Source organism: Rhinolophus sinicus, chromosome 14, assembly GCF_057876585.1.
Source record: "Rhinolophus sinicus isolate RSI-liver-muscle chromosome 14, RSI-T2T, whole genome shotgun sequence".
Classification (NCBI taxonomy): Eukaryota; Metazoa; Chordata; class Mammalia; order Chiroptera; family Rhinolophidae; genus Rhinolophus; species Rhinolophus sinicus.
The window spans coordinates 47125264-47148561 of record NC_142514.1 but is presented as its reverse complement, the minus strand read 5'-3'; the positions used below and the strand labels follow the sequence as shown (position 1 = coordinate 47148561).

Sequence of the window (23298 nt, the reverse complement as noted above, 5' to 3'; positions counted from 1 at the left end):
AGACAGGAATTATGAAGATAAGACTTGACATAGCAAATCACTTCCTATTCATTAGAATTTCAGGTCATTAGTTTTTAAAAAATAAAAGCTAAGAAAAAAAGAGTACAGGCATAGCTGCTTACACCCTTTAAATTTCATGTGCAGAAACCAATAAAAAAATTTAATGTCTATAAACAGGAAATGCTGAACTTCAAGAGTAAACCTCAGTCATTTATTATAAATAACTAACTTTCCTATATATAACTTCACTCCAGTGACACTAGCACAGCTTTTTCCTCTTGTATGGCACATCTGAAGTTCCGATCAAGTCAAGCTGTTTTCTATGAATTAAATAAAAGCAGCATCCCAGAGACGTTAAATTATTATGAGTTTTACTGTAGTTACTTTTTATTCTGTGGAAGTACTCTGCTACACTCTGGTTTTTAGCTTGGTCCTGTCTATTACTTAAGTTTCCAATCTAGCTTCAAATTACCAGTTGATGGTCACAAAGTGTAATGAAGTTGGTGGATTAGCTGAAATTAAAACCCAGAATCCTCTTTACCACCCTTCTTTTCAAGTGCAGATCAATTATTTATGTCCAAGTTCACCAACACTATTTCACTTTAGGAAGCAGTCCATTTGAAGCCAGCTATAAATAAAGTGAATAGAATCTGGCCTCAGAACTTTTTGACCCCACAGAGCATGGAAAGAAGATGGGAGGAAAAAGGCAAAGGAAGAACACAAGAGGAAGAAAAAAATTTAAAAGGACAAATGAAACCAGTATTCACTGAACTGTTTCTATACCAGAACCCTCCACATAAGGATTTCACTTACACTCAGTTAATTTGACTTTATTTCATTTAATTCTCACAATCTTTTAAGGCAGATATTATATTCCCTTTATTTAAGACTGGGAACCTGTAGCTCAAAACGGTTAAATTACTTCCTGGGAGTCACAGAGGAAATAGGAAAACCAGAATTTGACCTGTGGTTTGTCTGATTCCAAAACCTGGGCACTTTTTCCTATATCAGATGAAATAATCTCTAATATTTTTAAATTTGAGTGGTTTGGGAATTTCCAGAATAACAAAAAGCAATTAAATACTATTTCCAAAGTATAATATGTATAACAGAAAATCATCCACATATAGCTATTATTTCAACTGCCTGTAAGAACTTGAAGTGTGAAGTTGTCACTATTATGTTTAAGATGTATATGAAATCATATACAGAGAACAGGAAACCTCACAGAGATTGCTGGGAAAGAGTAATGAAGCCACCTCCAAAAGCAAGACAAAGACAGAAAATGTCCAGTACTAAATAACCTCTTACCTGCTGTACTTCACTTTCTCCATTTGAGATCTTCTCAGTGTAAACAAAGGAATTGAATATCCGCTGCAACAAAAAGAAAATGAACACACATTAGGTTTTCTAAATAAGACAGCCATTTTCTATGAGTGTGTGTGAATAATTTGTTTACAACACAGAATCAAGCAGAAAAAGAAATTAATTAAAATACAGTTATTTTACACAGAGAAATCCAAACATCAGCCAAAGTCAATCACACTTACATAAGCAATACCCAGCACTTCCGTAGTGAAATAAACCAGATGTTACACTATATTTTTCATTTTCAAAAATACATTTAATTATAGATTTCCGGAGCCCATGCCATTTTATCCGACTGGTATAATCTGACAAAGTTGTGTTTCTCATTTAAATCCTGAACTCCCTGAATGCTGTAATTGTTTACAGACACCAAAATCCAATGTAATAAAACTCTTTAAAAAGGATTCTTTCCATATTCTCTCATGTCCCTGTGTCTAACCAGTACCTACCCAATATTATCCATCACCTTCGTTACCCAAGCACCCCCTCGAGAGAGTAACATAACAGGGCTTGTCAAGTATGTGTGGCCTTCAGAAGAGATCCAGTTCTTACATGCCAGGAAATATGACAGCCATGCCAAGACATTAATCCACACTGTGACACACAGGCACACATTCTTCCACTGGTCTCTGCCTAGCTAGTATCCACTCCTCCATACATTGCCTGCATTTAAAACATCTCTGCAGACTTAGGACTTTCCCGAACCCTGGCATTACTAAGCAATCACAAGAGATTAACATATAACAAACCAAAAAATGAGAATCCAAGATATGTATCTCTTAGAGGTGCAAAAAAAAAAAAAAAAAAAAAAAAAAAAAAAAAAAAAAAAGCAGCCTCATCATTTTTCCTAAAACTTTAAAGATACCTCTGGAACTCTCCAGATGAGTAAGGAGTCAGACCTGGAGATGTCAGCCAAAACTTTCCTTTTTCCTTTCTATCCTACTGCCAAGGGTTTGTCAGCATCTGGGACAGCTTCCCAGACAGCCTAACACACCTGCAAGGTGGTGATGAGGAAGACACGTGTTGTGCAAATGAAGAAAGATAAAGGTGCTGGGGCAGGTGGTGGGCATGAAGCAAACAAACTTGGGAAGACTTGACATGGAATGGGATGGAAATACATTCTGGAAAATTTTAATTATTATAACTTTCCAATGTGCCACTTATTCATTCAATAGATGTTGATTTTTCTCTTTCTTTGCTAAAAATGACTCTGCGGATAGGAAAGGTACAGGTTTTGAGTAATGATGATAATGATAATGACACGGGCCACTATTTATTGAATGCTTACTTATGGGGCAGACACTATTCTAAGCACATTACATCTATCTACTTATTTCAGTCTCACAAAACACCTCTGACAGGCACAATTACTATCTCCATTATATAGATAAGGAAACTGATGCATATTTTTTGAGTGCCTAATGCAATGCACACATTGTGCTTCACATGCAAATGTTATTGCATCTTTATCAGAACATTACTGCAGCTTAAAAGATGAAAAACTAAGACCCTGGGAAGTTAAAATAACTATTCCCAAAGTCACTTGGCAAGGCTCAAATTTGAACCCCGGCTGTGTGAGTCCAGATACAGTGTTCCTAACTCTACCGTCTCATGACAATTTGCTACCTGGTGGCTTGACACATAAAAAAGAACACTCCCCAAACATAATGCAGATCAATAATCCCTTATCTGGAATTCCAAATTTCAAAAGGATTTGAAAATCAAAAGTTTCATAGAATACATTTGTTAGCAAACTATGACATAACCTGAATTTATATGCCAGTAAATCTAACTTGAACTGATGGGTGTTTCTACTTAATGTGAATATTCATTCATTTTGTTGTAGATGTATATTAATACATCTGATTATAGGATTCTGCTCCAGATCTCACTGGTGTGTTTTAGCATCAAGGGGCATTAGGATTCTGAATCCTGAAACAGATCTTATTTTGGGAAAGGGATTATGAACCTGGAGACCTCCATTCCTACAACTCTAGGTTCCCAGTTTTCTGGGGAACACTTAGATCACTAGGTTATACCACTTTTAGAGGCTGGGTCAATGTCACTGCCACCCACCTTGCCAGACCATATTCTATACTTTTATACAATTTGATTTTCTAAACCTGCTCAGTACCAAGGAAACACTTTTATTAAAAATCAACATAATTCATGTAGTGTCTCCAGATCTGGATGGGACAGATCTTGATGAGTATGGTCAATTTATTTCATTTGTGGCAGTGATATTCCAGGGTTAAAAGAAAGGTGGATTCCTCAGTAGCCATAAGGAATAAATGCATATGTTGTAAGCAAGTGGTCCTGCGGCGGTTTCAGTTCCTGTTTTACTCACTTATTATCTTAATGATTATGAATAATGATGGCTCTAATAGTTTATGTAGATCTTTTTATGGCTTGTGAGCATTTCTATATTCTCTATACCTAATAAAGGCAGGTGGGTAAAAGAAAATTTAAAGAGCAAGAAAAAAGTTTTAGATACGAGCATAGTGATTCTGTAGACTACCTATTTTATACAACCTTCTAACTCCTCCCCTAGAAGTGAAAGATGACCTGCTAATAGTTTGGGGCTATCATGGAAGCAAAAAGTTTTTTGCCCTCGCCTTCTCCTTGGTGGGAGGGGTGTTAGTGAGAGGCCAGTAACACCTAGACAAGTAACTCATGACTAAATAGGTCAGCCAGCCCCGGCTGGTGCAAGATTAAAAGTTCAGACTTATGTGTGTGCAGAATATCTCAGGGTACAGAGTGAGTTTCCACTATACTCTAGGTCAATGGACAGTAATTGTGTTTCTTAAAAACGCGGGGACTGCAAAGCCCAGCTCTTAAAGGCTTACATTTAGAACTTCTATAGTTTACAAATTCACATAAATGATCACATTTGATCCCCACAACAGCCCTGTGTGGTAGGCAAAGCAAGGATCTGAAACCAATTTTATAGATTAGGAACTATGGCTCAAAAGTTAGAAAATGTATCACAGGTAAAACAAATATTCAAGTGCTAAGATCTGAACCCAGGTCTTGAGTTAAAAAGAGGCATTGCTTTTAGCAAAGCCATTAAGTTTATTCACTTCACCTTCTTGTTCAGGATACTCTAGAAATACTAGGGCATGTAGAAGAAAATGACAATTTGGGTTTTTCCTATCCATTTTATTTTAAGCAAGATATAATGGGCTGGCATAACCTTATATATATGACCAACATCAGGAGTAATTAAGAGTCCCAGACAAAGGTTTCATTTTTCGTTACTTTCTATTTTGATGTGAAACTGTGAAAGGAATAGAATACAGGGTTGGGGGAGCGGGGGTTGTTTTTAATTTGAGCCAGGAATTCCAAACGACATACCTACCTGACGTTTTGGTGACCACAGGGTAAAGAGTTTTTTAGGTTGTTACAGGACTTGAAAAATGGAAATGGAAAAGTTTTCCTGAAACATGAAGATGAGAAACCTCAAAAGATCAAATTGTTTAGTCCTCATGGATGATTTACTCACAGTAACAGGGCTAGGGAATGGGTGGGTGGGTGGGTATCATGCATTCTATTTCCAAGTTGTCACTTTCCCTTATCCCAGTTCCCTGGAGGACCGAAGGAATTCCAGAAATTTGAACTCTTAATGCGAGCACAACCTAGAGGGAGTCTGAACTCTCCTCAGTGTACAAATCCCTTGAAGTAATGGCAAAGATATTGCCCACTACTCTCTCACGCTTGTCAAATACTAAAAGTAAAAATATGTTTTATTGCATAGTGAAAACTTCATTAAAATAGGTAAGGAGTTTTAAAAGTTATTTTAACCAGAAATATTTCACGGAACCCTCTTTATTAGCTAAATGTATTTCCACAATCAAAAGAAAACAACAATAAGATGCCTTATTCTTATGCTCATGAGAACTGGGTACTCTGACCTAAAGACAAATTGACCCTTTCTCTCACTAATACACACACTTTGGAAAATTGGCAGTATTTTCTACAGTTAATTATATGCATAATCCTATGACCCAGCAGTTCCCATCCTTGCTATATACTGAGCAAAAATGTGTTCATGTTTATCAAAAGAAAAGCATAAGATTGTTATAGCAGCACTACTCGTAATAGCCCCAACCTGGAAAACATCCAAATGATTATCTGCAATAGAATAGACAATTAATTTGTGGAACATTCACACAACGGAATCTTTGGCGATGAGAATGAACACACAATTGCAACATGCATCAACATGATTCTTACAAACATAACATTGAAAGAAGCCAGATCCTAGAACACAGAATGTATGATTCCATTTACATCAAGTTCAAAACCAGGCAAAACGAATTTCTCTGGTTAGAAGTCAGGATAGTGGCTACCCTCTGTGGGAGAGTGACCAGAACAGCACATGAAGGCTGCTTCTGGGATGCTGAAATCTTCTATTTCTTGATCTGGGTGCTGTATAGATTTCATCAAGCTATACACTTACGACTGTACGCTTTTCTGTATGTATGCCATACTTCAATAAATTTACTTTAAACATACATTTTAGGCAGTCTATTTATACCCTAGCCAAATGTTTTCATATGTTTTTAAAACTATCTATGCATTTTTTAAAAAAAGACAAGAATCTATTAACTGGGCTATGATAAATACTCAAAGAGAAATCGACACTCCGATCTGTAATCCAGATGAAATTGGGACTGTACCAGTCAGAGACTCACATAGGAATTCACAGAGAAGGTCTCCTGAGCCTTCCCTAAGGCTACATATTAATTGCTCCCTCATATTCTAAGTACACAACATTACTTAGTTCTTTAGCTTCCCATGCAATGGTACTGTACTAACCTGAATTTTCAGCAAGAAAAAAAAGGTGTCTTTATCTGAGTTTCATCCAACCTGGATACTCTAAATTTATATGACACAATTTAATCAAACCTCCCTTTTGCATATTCTGTTATTTTATTTCCTAAGCATTGCCATTCCCTGCCTCCTCCAAAAGGAAAGTTCAACTCAAATGAAGTTGGAAATTGAAGAGTCATGTCACAATTAAATACAGTTCCCCCACCTCTACTGCAAGAGAAGCAAAGACATCCTGCTGTGTGTATGTGTGTGTGCACGCATGTGTCTGTGTGGTGTGCAGCCTGCTTTCCCCCACCTCCTAAGGGCTGCAACATAGTCCTTCCCTATCCCCTGTCCCCACTCCACTGACCCACCCTCCCTACCCGCCATCTCCTTCCCTCCCAAATCTCTCTATTTAATTGCGCCTGCTTAACAGATGGCGAGAGAATCCCACTTTGCTGGAACAGGAACAATTACATGAGTGTTTAATAAGATGGTCAGTCCAGTTGGCCTCACCTTCACTCTTCCAACAGCTCTGCCAAATTTTAACTAGATATTTAAATGAATGGCATAGCACAATACCACCGTGAAGAAATAAATACCTCTACAAGCCTAATGAGATTCTGTTGCTCTCTCTCCCTGATCTTTGCTAAGAAAATGCAGGGCTGAATTTTATTCAAATGCTTATTCTCTTGATGTTTACAGGTCTCTGTCCTACGCCAATTTGGCTGACAGTTCACTAATAGCTTAATTCTGCTCTGGATTTCTTCCTATGATCTAGGAATTGTGGCCAAAGGGAAGGAAAAATACAGATCACCGCTGTTATCTCAAGAAGCTGACCAACATTAACCATTAAAAGAGAAAGTGCTATCATTAAAACTCTAACAGTCACTGGACGGGGAATGAAAGGCAACTTAATTTAAGTGTTTCAGGAAAGAAAACATATGCATGACTTTATTCTGCCCTAAGCATCCCCCATGAATAATCTTTTACTAGGTTTTAAAGCATCCCTCCTGCCCAGATTAGACACTGTCTGATTTTTACCAGACTATTTAACCTCACACTGTTAAACATATGGAATGTCCAGAAAAATGACATTCTCTAAGGAGCTCAGTCATTTTTAAATATCTCTAAACTTGCTCATTCTGGATATAGGTGATTCAAGAAAATAGTTTACCAAGAATATTGAAAAGCTTACCACTGAAAAGAAAAATCGAAAATAACCTAGATGCCCAACAATAGGGGTTGATTAAATTACTCTTCAGCCAATCAAAAATACAGAGGGTGCCAAAAAAATGTATACACATTTTAAGAAAGGAAAAAACTGTGTTAAAATTGTAATACTCAATATATACCAATAACAAAAGATGAATACAAGTCATGTGTATACATTTTTTTTGGCCCCTCCTGGTATATTGTCCAGCTATTAAAAGCATGCTATAATTATTTTTGTTATTGTTAATATTTTAAAAGTAGCATTTAAATATAAACATTATTCTAATCATGTGTGTGTGTGGGGGGGGTACATTACACATAATAATGTTACCATGTATGTTACCAAGGGCAGAGAATGGATTCAGAAGCTTTACAACACATTATCTCATTTACCAGTCACAACAACCTTTCACTGTAGTTACTCTGGCCTCATTTTATAATGAGGAAACTGGGGTTCTGAGAAGTGTACTATACCCAAAATTGAACAGTAGTAAGTGGCTAAGTCTGGATGCAAAATTTGCCTTACTCCAAAGTTATGTATTGTCCTCTATGTAAACACCATCTTAATAGAGAAAACTTATGTAAAACCTAGAAAGTGATCAAAATAATTACAAGGCTTGCCTATGAATAAGAAATCCAAAATATATTTTCTTTCCTCCCCATGACCCCATCTCAAAATAGAGCATGCATTTCCTTTATAACAGATAATGACATTTTTCAAAGAGTTGTTGCACTCAAAAAAAAAAAAAAAAAAGGGCATACATTTGGAGTTACAACTAAACTTTATAAAAAACCATTTGCACTAAATCCTCAACTTTAGAGCTTTCAGAAGAAAAATAAATGCAAGGGCTTATGCATGATCTTCACTATAAAAATTATATCTTGAGTAGCACAGTGACTTGCAAGAAACAGGGCTATTCTAGTTTCATGACAAAGGGAAATGCTTTGGTATTGAAAATCATGGCAGAGGAAGACATCTAGATTGGAAATTTAAAACAAAACTAACCAGTAGACAATAGATGACCTTGTGCAAATGGTATCCTGGGTACACATGTCCTGGCCTAACAGACTTCCTTGTTCTGTTTTAAGGTTGCTATATATAAAAAAATGATAATAGCTATTGCTTATATAATGCTATCTGTCTGGCACTAGGTACTTTACATATATTAACTCACTTAACCTCATAATTGGGAAGATGAATTTATATAGAGTGCACTAAAAACATTATGAATGTATTTCACACACCATTATGATAGTTATTCAAACAGCTTTGATAGTTATTCTATTATAGTTATTCTTGATACTTATTGTTCTATTCTAGTATTTGTTAATCTTTTAAGAATATATACATATTTTTAATTGGGGAATATTGGGAAACAGTGTGTTTCTCCAGGGCCCATCAGCTCCAAGTCCTTGTCCTTCAAACTAGTTGTGGAGGGCACATCTCTGCTCCAAGTCCAGTCACTGTTTTCAATCTTAATTTCAGGGGGTACAGCCTACCATCCCATGGGGGAATTGAACTGGCAACCGTGTTGTTGAGAGGTCGCGCTCTAACCAACTGAGCTATCCGGGCACCCCTCCAGCAGCTCAGCAGCAGCTCGTTGTCTTCAATCTAGTTGTGGAGGGCGCAGCTCACTGGCCCATGTGGGAATCGAACCAGCCACCCTATTATTCAGAGCTCACGCTCTAACCAACTGAGTCATCCAGCCAACCCCAAGAGTATTCTCTTAGTGACAGTTATTTTATGCTAGTTGGAGGTATGGGGAGACCAAACATACCTGTCTAGATATTTACCAACTCCAGTCCTACTTCATTCTTAATAACCTCCCACAAATGGTAATCTCTCCCTTCTCTGAACTTCTGTAGCAAAGACTGGCTATGCTATAGTTAAAATACGTTCACTGTAGAAAATTTGAAAATATGTAAAGGAAGAAGAGGGAAATAAATCTATTGTCTGACTACTCAGTAAAAACCAACTACTGTTTATAATTTACTTTATTTCCTTCCACTCTTTTGGATTTCTATAATATGTTCTAACTTTGTTGTAAATTCTCTGACAATTGGTCCATATGCTACGATTCCTTAGCACAGTACATTGTACATAGTAAGCATAAATAAGCATTTGTGTATCCATTAATCTAGGTATTAAATCATTCAGATCATTATTTTGGTTGGGTACTCAACCAGCCAGCAAAACAAAGGAAGAAGGTATCATTTCTCTTTAAGATAAAAAATGTTTTCCCCTCACCTCTGTTTTTCCTTCCCTGCCCTCTTTTGACTCTAAGTATACATACACACAGCCGAAGGGATACTTCAAGTTCACAAAAGAATCAAATTATTAATTCCTTATTCTGATGGCATTCAATTTAACACTCTTCAAACCAAAATGAGCTCTGAATAGTAAGAGAGCATGTGGGAGAGTCACAAGTCGGTAACAAGTGTCACCTTTACAAACGGCTGCCTGTTTTGGTCCACTCTATCCCTCAAAAGAAATTACAGGCAAAAAGGAACAGCCTGCAGTCTGATTTAGCAGAGAAAATCAAAAGCAATACTCTCAGCAAGCAAAGTTTCTAGTCTTGATCACTTGATTTCCTGTTGTAGCTTTCAAAATCAGGAGATCGGGTGGGTAAATTTGAACCCAGAGAACAAAGACAGGCAAAACAAGACGGAAACACTTCCCTAAATGCAATAAAGCTTCGGAAGGGTTATTGGATTTTTTTATTTTTTTTTTGTCATCGTTGTTTTGGCTTTCAAAGGGGGTAAGAGGGAAAAAGGCAACTAAATCAGTTCCACATGTTGGAAAGATTCAGTCTTTAGCCAATGTAACTTGACTATAAGTAATATTCATGACAATGCACATGGCAACCTCTCAGAAATGGAAAGTTGAGTTGCCCAAACGCTTTGCAGATGGTGCCAAATTTCCACTCCCCTAACTCCTAATTCCCCCCACACCCCACCCCGTAGATCTCCATTAAGGCTTTTTTTGTTTCACCTTGAAAGAAAAAAAAAAGAGTGTGTTATTTAATGGCTGTGCATTTATTCTTGGGGTGGGGAGTGGCGTTTTAAGTATATAAGCCTTCAATATTCAGTGTTCTGTGCGTGCACAAACCCATACAAATGCTGAGGTCTTTGAGAATCCATCCATTAAGGACAAAGAGAACTGGAAACCCTGTAATTCTTAACCTTCCACACCTAAGTGATGATGTTTAATTAATAACTCAGTCAATCAATCACGTCCTTTCTGAAGGAGTCAGAAACCATGTAAGGAGTCAGCCCCATATTCTTAGGAAGCTCACTCTCCAGTTGGGAGAAGAAATTAAAAATTAAAAAGTAAGAAGTAATAGTGAACAATGCAATACAGACTCGGTATGAACTCAGTATATTTGGCACAGGCCCAAGGTGCTGTCAGAGCTGGAAGTGAGGTGAGGGGAGGGAACGACAGTTCCAAAGAGATGGGACTTGGGCTCAACTTAGAGGTCAAATTTAAATAGGAAAGGAGACAAAGAGCTTGGGTAAGAGCATTTCAGAGCATTCAGAGAGAGAGTCTGGCACACAGTACTTAGCACAAAGTACTCAGTACTCTGAACCAGGCACTAGTCTAGATGTTAGGGAAACAAGAATAAGTATAACACACAAGATCCCTGCCCACGTAGACCCTACATTCTAAGTCTCTTGGCCTCAAGAAAACCCCTATAAAGGATTTCGTAAGCACTGGCCCATATACTTGGAAGTGGGGGTTGATCAAAGATAAGGACGTTGATTTTTCTAAGAAAAGCTCACATTCTAGAGAGAGACCCCAAAGTCAATAAATATGATACAATGTCAGTTTCATAAGAGGAGCATTTGGAAATAAAACTGAACTAAATGGAATAGAGAGAATGGGACTAGACAGTGGAGGTACTTTAAGTCAGAAAGAGGAGTTGGATTTTACGCATATGGTAGGCACTTAGTAAATATTTTTTGAATGAGTAAATGAATAAATGTATATTCGCCAAGAAATAAAGAGCTATTAAAAGGATTTTTAGCTGGGAAGTGACATGATGAAATAAGTGCTTTAACAATGTTTATATTCCACATGCTCAGAACCATGCATCCACTTTCCTCAAACTGTGCCTTCTCACAAGGAAAAAAATCGAGTCCATTTAGAAACCAGGTACCATCCCAAGGGTCTATGACAACTTTAAGAACCAGATGAACTGGATCTGCTTCTAGCATGACACTTGAAGGACCTTGACTTGAAGTTTCCCATGTGTCTTATCCCCTCTGTAAAATTATAAAATCCTCTGAGGGACTGTTTATTCAGTTTTGCATAAATCCCTACAGCACTTGCAGGGAGCAATGTTATGGACTGAGACTGAGAAATCCTTGTTAAAAATAATTGAAGAAAAACATAATGAAAAACAACTGTTGTGGTTGAAAGCACAGTTGCAGTGCTGCATTCAGAGATGAAGACTAGTTTTTGACATTTTAAAATATGCTACTGTGAGGCTGTTTTGGATGGTTTTCAGATGAAATGTTCATTTATGTCCTATCCAAATAGAGAGAATTTTTACAAATGCAATTCTGGTCTATTCTTTTATTTAAGGAGATGTGTTTTTAGTACAGTCATTAAGTACAGAAGCTATAAAGCAAACTTTCATCACAAAATGAATAATGTCGAATCGCAACTGTACAAACTAACTCCCTGATTAGCAAAGTCATTTAGGCCCCCTAGGCTTAGTTTCCCTCACCTGTAAAATGGAAAACTGGGTTAGATTATGTCATCACTCAGTGATCCTAAAATGTCCACTCTCCTATTGTGCTAGAATTTTATTGAAATACCAATTGCTGGACTTTTGAGAAGCCACTAGTGCTAGGTCTTTCTGCCATAAGGCTGAATGTTTCAACAACATTATATTTGCTGACATAATTTGACTTAAATTGTTTTTTTTTTAAATGTTATAAACATATTTGTAAAGCCGGCTGCAGGAGTGCCCAAGTATCAAACGGATACATTTTTTAAGATGAAAATTTAAACAGAGAGAGAAAACCACTCTTGAGACGATGGTGAGTTTCAACGTGGACATTTAAGACATGAATCAAAGCAGTTAGTCTTTATGGAATAAATGTGATGCTAATATGAATACATATACACGTCTCCCAGGTCCTCCTGACTGTATTGTTTTTTATGCTCTCACAGCCAGGGCTCCTGTCATGCATATCGAATGCCATGGTAACAACCAGCCCCTTAATGGCTCCAGCAGGAGCTGCCATGAGTCTCAACAATAATTAACTAACACTTTGATGAACGACGGTTCTCTGGGCTCAGATTCACAATATCATTTTAATGAATAAATAAATACTGGTCAAAATTTGTCTCCAAGTTTCTCTGGCAAAAAGAAGAAAACAGAAAGAAAGAAATGTGAAAGGGGAGTTAAGAAAATCCAACAAAATCCTGCTATTACCCGCTGGGAGGCCTTGGAGAGGTTAGATTTGCCCCATTTCCTAATTTGTAATATAGAGGTGATAATGATAGCTACCTAACAGGGTTTTTTGTGAGGTTCAATGCACGTTCAGCACTATTCCTTACATACGATAAGAGCTCAGTATACAGTAACTTTTAAAACTCCTTCAAAAAAAAAAAAAAAACACAACTATTCCCAGGAATAAAAAGTCATTTGAGATTATCCGTGTCCCCATCCCAATGTCAGGAACTTTTCCAAGTCAGCATTTCTGAAGCCTTCCAAAGTGACAAGACTTATTAAAAACGCTGTATTTCCAGGAAATGGCTTTCACATTAGCTCCCAGTGCCTTTACAAGCTTGGCTCCCAGTCTCAACAAACCGGCTTCCTCAAGTTTCTTTAGAAACCCACATGCAAGCTGGGTCCTTGAGAAAGTGACTTTTCACCTTGACTATTAATAGGACCTGGTGGGGAACATCCATCTGAGCACACCCCAAATCTCCTGTTTACTTGAGCCCAAGATTTTGCAAACATGCCAAGGCAGCCAAAAGAGTAAACTGAGGTTGAAAAATAGGTTGCAGAGATGCTGGTCCCTCCCAATCTAGTATTGCTCAACAAACTGGGTTCCCAACCTCCTGCAGAGCAGGGCAAGGACCGCGAGAGAGCTAAGCAGTCCTAAAAATCCAGCCTGCACATGCTAAGCAAATAGGGGCTGCAGGAGAGGGGCAAATGCAACCATCAGCTATAGCTCCCACAGAATGCCTGGGCTCATCTGTGATACCTTCCCAGACCTACCTGAACCAAAGCAAAAAGATTAAATGCCCTTTTGTGCTGTCATTACATACTCACTTTCACATTGTATTGCAAGTCTTTGTTTATAAACATTAGTAGTGACCTTAGAGAAGGCAAGGGCAACTGCTGCTCACCTGGAGACGAGTGTGGGACTAAGGGTCTGGGCTTTGGGATGATCGAGACCTCAGCTATCTTAGTTGCATGAAGAATTATTCAAGCCTTCTGAGCCTAAGTTTCCTCATGGGCATTTAAGCAACATACTGTGTTTCTCCGAAAACATGACCGACCCCGAAAATAAGCCCCAGTTAAGATCTCAGCCAGACGGACGCATTTAGTACGTTATGACAATGTTCCAGAAGATGACATGACGGTAATTGAATAAATGTAGATTGTTGTACATGAAAAAAATAAGACATCCCCTGAAAATACGCCCTAATGGAGCAAAAATTAATATAAGACCTGGTCTTATTTTCGGGGAAACATTGTACCTCTAACTCCACAGAGTCAAAGGGATAATCACCACCTAGTAGGTTGGCTCTTAAAATTGAATGAAATCATCAAGCTAGGACAGTGTCAGGCATATTGTTTTTGCCCAATTAAGCATAGCTGTACTCAAATTCTTATTTTCTCTGAATATCTAGCATCCAGTGTAATCACCATTCAATGTCCAATAAATGTTTAATGAATAAACAAAAGATGTGGTACACGTCCTCATTTGATAGAAGAACCAAGTTTCAAAGAAGGAATATGATAAGTCAACAACCAGAGAGAGAACCAAACACTGGATCCTCCCGGCTTTTAGTCTCCCACTATTATATTTTTTTAACATGCTGATTTCTCATGTAATTTAAAAAATCTGTTTGCACTGGATACTAAACTAAAAACTAAACCCTATTTATTTACCCCACAAAGCCAGTTGGAACAGGAAAGGAAACTATATTATCTAAAACTACTGAAAAAGGATAAAGCCAGAACATCAAATTATTCTCCCCACCAAGTAAATATTTAATTTGGCTTGAGTTCTTGGAAGGGAGCATGGTACAGTGGAAAGAGCATGGCTTTTGGAAGCAAGGAAGTCAGACCAGGGCCCTCGGCTCCACTACTTACTGTAGAGTTGGAGACATGTTGCTTAAATGTCTCCCTTTAAGCAGAGCCTCCATTTTTCCTGTCTCTAAAGATGGCTGCGATAGTAACTCCCTTTGGGCAGTGACTACTACTGGGTATAAGCTTTCTTTTGGGGATGATCGAAATCTTCTCAAATTAGATTATGGCTATGGTTGCACAATTCTGGAAATATACTAAAAACCATTAAATTATACAATTTCAATGGGTGACTTTATGGAATGCAAACTATATCTCAATAATATCTACCTTACGGTCATAGCAATGAGGACTTAGTTATTATCTATGCGAGGAATATAATGGAGAGAACACATAGGAGATGCTCAATGAGTCATGTAAAGCAGATTTCATTCATTAAGGTAGTGGTCATCAAACTTGAGCGGTACAATACAAGTCCTGGTTTGCTTGTTATGACGCAGACAATGAGTCCACTAGCCCTAGGAAAGCCAGTATATATATAAGTATCATTGAGGCAGTCCTGAAGGAGATGGCCAACTAAGCACTGTTTGAAAAGTCCAGTACAAGGGAACCTTTCAAATCATAACACTTCTACTGTGAATCTCCTTGACATGTCAGTAATGGTCCCCTTATATTGAACTTCTGTACAAATCCAAATCTCCATTAAGCATATTTTACAGTGTGGTCTGGTTAAAAGAAATTTCTTTAAAAAAAATAAAAAAGAAATTAAGAAAAAGAGGGAAGGAGAGGGATAGAGAAATACCCACTGTTGCTGACCCATGAGAGAAGAAAAAAGGGGCATTTCCCACATCTTCAGGCCCTAACAGCTGCTCTCCACTTGCAGCCACCATGTTTGGAATTAGGAATGAAATCAGCTTTGGGCGGCGCTTCCTGAGAGGACAGAAGGAAGAAAAGCTGGAACGAACACCATCATGCCTCTGCCTTCCCACCACCCAGAAAGGTGTGTGCATTAAGTAGCCTCGTTTTACAAATGAGGAAACAAGGCTCACCAGTGATGAAGCCGCTTCCTCCAGTCATACACCCATCCACAAGGTGGGGCTGCTCTTTCCAAAACCTAGGCTTCCCTGGAGGCCATGGCTCAACTCGTGGATCAAGATCTCTTGGTCACTCCCGCCACTGGAGCAGCTGGTGGGCTTCCTTTGTCCTAGCGTTAGCCTTCTCCAGCTGAATGTTCTGGAGATCATTTAGTCATGGCCCCACAGACTCTGGAGGATGCAGCACTAAGATGGTCCTACCTTTAAGGAGCTGACGGTGCAGGGGAGATGAGGGAGGTCTAAGCAGATGTGCAGAAGTTGTAGGTACTGGCCAGCATGAGGAAGGGACCTCTGATCCAAACACAACAAAAAGTTACCTGGAAACATCAGTCTCAGCCTCCAGCAGGGAATACGAAGGCTGGATGTGCAGAACAGGGGGGGATAGTAGGAGGGTTGGTTGATTGGTTTGGTTTTTGTTTTGTTTTTTTGGCCTGAAATTCATATTCATCAAGAACCCCAAACTTATACTTTTGATCTTCTCTCCTAAGGAGACTTTATACACAGTCACAGACATACAATGAAAGATGGGAAAGAAAAAGGTTTCTACCGTAAACTTTGAACTTGTATTCCATGAGTAGAACATACATGCATATATAGTATTCTCTAAATAAATTTTTTAAAAATAAATACTGAGGGGTGGCTGGATGGCTCAGTTGGTTACAGCGCGAGCTCTGAACAAAAGGGTTGCTGGTTCAATTCCCACATGGGCCAGTGAACTGTGCCCTCCACAACTAGATTGAAGGACAATGACTTGGAGCTGATGGGCCCGGGAGAAACACACTGTTCTCCAATATTCCCCAATAAAAAAATTTTTTTAAATCAATAAATAAATACTGAAATTGGCTCAAAAATGGCACAATTATACTGTATTTTCATGCTGAGTTAATTTTTAAATTGAAATATTTAAAGTATAACAGTGTTGGTAACTGTTTGGCATTTCCTCATTTATTAAGACACAGCTTTAAAACTGACTGGAGGTGGGCGGGTCTGTTCTCAGTCTCTGAAAGGCCCAGCTGCTTTTAATACACATGATTGATCCCTGGCTCCCCGAGTACCTGCACTACTCCTCACCTATGGCAACCCTGTCTCTGCAAGTCCTCACTTTGGAGTTCTGTTCAGAACTCTTCTCATCCTCAACTGCCCTCACCCTGCTGTAACCGCAACTGGAACCATCTCTGATTCACAGTCCCTCTCCCTCTCCCTCTCGACAAATAGGAACAATTCCTCTTCCTGTTTTCTCTTACCACCACTACCGTGTTTCCCCGAAAATAAGACCTAGCCAGACCATCAGCTCTAATGTGTCTTTTGGAGCAAAAATTAATATAAGACCCGGTTTTATTTTAATGTAATATAAGATCGGGTCTTATATAACATAAGACATAATTATATATTATATAACATAATATGTTATATATTGTATATAATATGTTATATGTTATATAACATAATATAAGACCTGGTCTTATGCTAATTTTTGCTCCAAAAGACGCATTAGAGCTGATGGTCTGGCTAGGTCTTATTTTCGGGGAAACACAGTATTACTTCCTCCTCATTACATCATCTTTCAAGGTAAGAATAATAAGCTTCATGTTACACAAGAGAAATCAGGGTCTGTAAGTGACAGAGCTGAAATGTGAACTCCAAGGCTGACTCTAAGGCCAAAGGCTCTTGTCACTTCCAGGCCCAAACTTTCTAGTAGCTTCCCAACAAATTTGGAGTAAAAGCTCAGCGCCTGGCTCCGGTTCCGAAGCCTCTACCATGGCACGAACGCCCTTCAACTTCCCTCCTGACCTCATCTCAGTCTCTTCCAGACACACTAGCCTCCAGCTTGCTACTCAGACCTAATGAGCACTGTCCAGCCACAGGGCCTTTGCACTCCCCATTCCCTCTTCTGAAACACAGACACTGTAGATGGGCTGCTCCCGCCCTGCCTCCAGGGTTCTGCTCAGATGCAATGTTATACAAAATAGCAACCCAGCAGCTCTGGTCATCTGATGTGTCCTGCATTTTACTCTTTGCTGTCTATCTCCCCATTGTGGTGTGTATGCCACACGAGCACAGGGATTTTGTTTTGTTCCCACAGTGTCTCCAGTGCCTAGATCCATTCATTTAATGAATTCACGAGAGGGGCACAAGCTGCACATCAACCATGACAGAAACATACCCCCACTGGGAATTTATAACAGGGAATCATTTAAACAGGTTAGTTCCCCCTGCCTGGAATGTACTTTGTCTCTAATTCACCTGGTAAGTTCATCATTAAGGCCCCCTTAATTTTCAGCACCTCCTTGGAAAGTCCATCCTGATCTCTACGCAATGAAAGCATCCCACTATTCTAACAGTGCAAATGCATTGCAATACTTGTTTACATATCTACTTCCGCCCGATGATCTTGTGAGTTTCTAGAAGACAAGGACAGATTCTTATTCATCTTTGAACTCCCAGCACATAGTAGATGCATTATTTTTTAATATACGGTGCAATGCTACTTTTGAGTATGTTGAGTATTTAGCTGTCAGTATTCAGGGTATCAGTATAAAAGTCTGGCATTAACCTAACCTGTGACATGGAAGATTGTCCAGCCAGAGAGAGCAGTATCACGAAGTCCCAGTCTTTGTACGAACATGCTCAGCCTGTGCAGGGGTAGCAAACAGTTGTCTGTGTTTGAGCAACAAGGAAACATCAGGGGTAACAGGCAAATTAACAAGCTGAGAATCACTCTGAACACATTTCTGTTTGTAGATATGAGATCTGCCAGAGTTTATGTTCTCGTTCACCCTGTTTACATCCCCAAAACAAATTCTTCTAGGCAGTCTTTTCTATAATTGTTCCAGTTCTCTGTCTGGCTCTCTCTCTCATGTATACGTGGGGGCATACACACGTATGTATGTGCATTTTTACACCCTGTATATACATCCACATTCACCCCAAGTCACTAACCAATGAAAAGCAAAGGGACAGTAGAAGCATAAGTATTGTCTAGGCACCAAGAGTCCTGGGATTCAGTTTCTGACAAATTAGATGTGTGCCCAGATTCATCCCTTTTCAATCTCTTCATCCATAATTAATAATCGAAAGATTCCATAAACACCATAAAAATGTAGGCAGGTGAACATTTTGCCTAATACCAGCAGAACTGCATCAGAATGCAGTAAATTGGATTCCCTGTAGCTGTGTGATTTTCAGACCTCTGTAGTGTTTCCTTTCAAAGGGGGTTGGGGCAGGCATTAAATACGGGTGCTTTCCATTGTGTCCACAATGCATTCATTCCAAGTTTAAGGACCTAAGCCAGAGGAGAAATACCCCATGCAATGTACAGACTTGCTCTGCATTATAGAACTAACTGTATGTGATATACTATTAGTTGCCAATAAGATTTCCTCAGACTTAAAAAAAAATAATCCTGCTGGAGAATGAGGCTTAGGAAAGAAATACGTTGTTTTTACTTCCTTCCTTTAAAGAGAGAGAGAGAGAGAGAGAGAGAGAGAGAGAGAGAGAGAGAGAGAGAGAGAGAGAGAGAGAGGATGGAATGTTGACACAAATATGAGCTCATCCTTACAATTAACTATTCAAGGGAAGAGTCAGTCGACTCATTAACAATGGTAGAAAAATCCCTGTATCATTTTTTACCTTGACCAAGTAAGTGAGGCTTAATATATGTTTCACTTTGTATTTTCACTTTTGTAAAACTGGTCTTTCTCTAACTAACTTTTTTTTCCAGATGTATACACACGGATTTTTAAGATCTTGTCAATGGCTGATTTTCTTCTCAAGTGTCATTTCTTAAAGCTAAGTTTCCACTTATTTAAAAGTTGCTATTCTTAAATCTCTAGGAAGGAACGTTGAGACTCATTCTGGAAGCAAGACTGGGAAAAGTCAGATGGCCCCAGGTAATGCTAAGGTGCAATTTAGGCTTCAGCACCAAAGCACCCAGTGTTCTTCCAATTAAACTACAGGGCAAAATGTTGAACATAATTTAAGTTTGAAAGGCAGAGTTCTGTGCTATTAGATACTGACCACAAAGGACACCTGACGCTCTTATTGCCAGGCACTGTGCGACTTCAGGAGACACCAAATGATCCTCATTGAAGAATCCTACCAATGTCAGTCTCAAAGGCATCTTTTTCTTTTTTCTTTTTGTTCTTATTCTATCCAGTCAATCCTTATAAACAAGGACAAGGATGAAAAATAGATTTGGACAAAATCATGGAGGACCTAGAAGCAAAGTTGTGAAGACTTGGAAGTAATAAGGAAATAATAAGCCTTTGAAACAATGTTTTAGAGCAGGGGAGTGAATTGAACTGATTTGGACGCGTCGTAGAATAATGTGGCAGTGACAGAAGCTAAGACCCACTACTGTGTTTCCTCGAAAATAAGACCTAACCAGAAAAGAAGCCCTAGCATGCATGATTTTTCAGGATGACATCCCCTGAACATAAGCCCTAATGCATCTTTTGGAGCAAAAATTGATATAAGACCCCGTCTTATTTTCGGGGAAACACGGTATTAGCAAATTAAAACAACAGTGTTGAATATGGACACCAGGGTCAAAGGCTATTGTGGATTCAAATCCCAGCTCGGTCATTTACTGAGTAGCCCAGGGCACATTACCTACCCCTAAGACTCCCCACTTCTGCCCCCAATTTTCTACTTTATAGGGTTAGTTTTGGTATTAAGGTAATTCATTTATAACACAGTATAAATGTGGTAACATAGCAGCCAACACATGGTGTAGTCAATAAATAATTACTTTTGTTGTTGCTACTGTAATAAACCAGAGACCGAGACAGAGACAGAGATATAGAATAAGTTGATGGTTCTAGAACTGAAAAAAGGAAAATGGATACAAGGGGCATTTTTGAGCTCTCGGTTGCTGATTGGTTCTGGGGTATTGAGAGATGCATCAAAAATGCCAAAGAAATTTGAAAGCTGGGTAATTACAGGACCAGCAATGATAGGTTCCATTTTTAGTGTGTTAGTTTTACCTAGTCAAAATGAAAGAAACAGGAAAGAGAGAGAGGCAGTATTCTCCACAATCACTGCAACGGCAGAAAACATTAAAAGCATAGTTCCTGAAAGTTACGCCATCCTCTTCAAACAGGAAAAAGACATTAAGCCATTTTTTTTAGAAAGGAGTTTCTCAAGAAAAATTCATGGAATTTAATTAAAAACATTTTTTGGAAACATACGTAACTTACACTCTTTTACAAAAGGAAGCACCAAGACTATAGACTCATAAATTCAAATCCTATTTTCCCAATTCATAACTGATACTTGCATGCAACTAGAACAGAATATAACCCAATGAAAGGTAGAAAAGCATGGTAAGAAAATACAGGTTAAAAAAAATTTTTTTTAACGTCAGATGTCAGCATTGTGAAATAAATCCAAGAGTTTCCTATTTACTTTCCATGCTGTGAAATTGGTGGAATACCATCAATTATTAGGATATTTTTTAGAAAGAAAAAAATACATGTGATTACAAAAATCAATGTCAATTAAGTTATTCTTAATAATAGTAATAATGATCATGTTCTTTTCAGAGAGCTCACTAAAATGTTTATAGTACTCTAAATCTCATGAGTCTACAAAAGTAAATGAAGCACTAGTTTTAGCAAAGCAATACACCTAGGAAAAGATTTTTCCGACAAAGGAAATTTCTCTGGTCATTTGACTTTAATCTTAACTTTAAACAAAAAATAAAAAAGGGGTAGAGTTTTGTCTCCAGGGACACAACTGATAATTTATAAGTAAATCTCTGTTGTGATGTTATTCAGAAGGATCCTATTTATGTTAACTTCATTATTTACGATGTCCCCAGCCGATCAAATATACAATGTCATCTTCATTAAAAATAATTAAGATTCCCGAGGCACACCCTCACAGTTGAAAGGGGGTGGGGTGTCTCAATTTTTTTATACCACTGCAGGTTTTCTAAAACTCATTCATATTTAATTTTTAAGGATGCTTTGCAGCCCATTAAATATTTAACAGTCAGAGGGATTTCAAACCAGAATGCTAAATGTCCACCTATTCCTCCAAAATACTTTTTATTTCATTTGCAGTAAATTAGTTGGACCTCCCTTTAGAAACAGGAATGGAAAAAAAGCTTTCAAACTTAACTCACATTTAGGACACTGAGATAATAATATCTATCTATATAATTAAACCATGTAAGAGATTGGATTTTAAATACCAGGCTTATTAAGTATTGTAGAATTCTAAAGTAGGGTGGCTCACATTATAAATGGAGATAATCTTTCACAAACTCATCTCCCTCTCCTTTCCAGAATTCATTCTGCATTGTGCAACATCCATTAACACAGAGAATGGAAGTGATAAGTCAGCACTAGCAAGAGGCTGTAAGATTCCCCAGCACTGGGCCAATTAGCAATACAAAATGACAACTGAGAAACAGGCTCACCACTGGACCCTCATTAGGAAGGAGTCTTAGAAACCCATTTTGAGTTTTGTAAGGAGTTAGGTCACGGACCGTGTGGTAACCAGTACTTGCTGACCCCCACGACAAAAAATAAAATATAGTCTTTTTATAGATTTGTATATTCATTCCAATATAAGTGATAGTAAAATCGGCTTTACTTTAAACAGAGAGAAGGAAATTGATTTTAAACCATGATGAGGAGACCAGAAGAAAGGTATTTTTTTAAAAACAGGAAGATTAGAAAATCTTGTCAGATGGTTGCTGGACTTACCCTGGTGATCACTTCTTTAGGTATATAAACATTGAATAACTATGATGCATACCTGAAACTAATATAATATTGTAGGTTAGCTATACTTTCATAAAAATCTAAAAAAAGAAAATCCCCAGGACTCAGAGAATCCATGGGACTGGACCACATCAGGTCAAAATTCAGTTCCTCTTGGCCTGAAAAACCGGGCAAATGCCATAACACAAAACAATTTCACAACCACACTGTGTGAAAGTGTGTTCATACTGTTGCCACAGAAAACACATGATAATGAAACTTCCTGAAGGAAGGGCTATTCTATCACCTAAAGATGAGGGGGGCGGGCGGGGGGGTGGGTGGACTACAGATGTGCTGTGATGGCTCAAATCAAGAGGACTCTAGCTTCACGATGTTTCAGTAATGAAAGGTAAATAGTACACCTTAGAAATGCCAGCAAGGCGTGCAGTCTAGATGTCACATGGGCTGCACTCAAGGATTCCAACTTCTGGGTATCCTTGATCTACAACATGTCGGTCGAAATGGAAAGGCAGACAGGGAAACAGTATCCCATTACATGAATGCAAGGAGATCTGCATCCATCCCCACCCTGCTCCACAGTCCCACACTCACCATTTTATGCCATTTAATAAGAATCAAGTTATTTTTCTGATCATTTTTTAAGATGTCCTCAAAAATCAAAGCTGCCTCTAACTCCCCATGTTGTTTTTCCTGTCTACCCAACAAGAAAAATCAGGCAGGATCTACTGACTCCCAATTGCTTGCTATACCAAAGGGTTACCAAATGCCTAGAACCCACTCATGAACCCACTCATGACCCTCTGG

The 23298-nt window shown here is 38.4% G+C and overlaps 1 protein-coding gene across 2 annotated transcripts in view; it reads right to left on the bottom strand.

Moving 5' to 3' along the window:
- CACHD1 (cache domain containing 1) overlaps window positions 1-23298 on the bottom strand; it is a 210117-nt gene that overhangs the window by 128129 nt on the left and 58690 nt on the right. For both annotated transcript variants that reach the window (XM_019731624.3, XM_088791181.1), the window contains exon 2: window positions 1312-1374. In XM_019731624.3, coding sequence (XP_019587183.1) covers window positions 1312-1374 — 63 coding nt within the window. The remainder of the gene's footprint in view (window positions 1-1311; window positions 1375-23298) is intronic.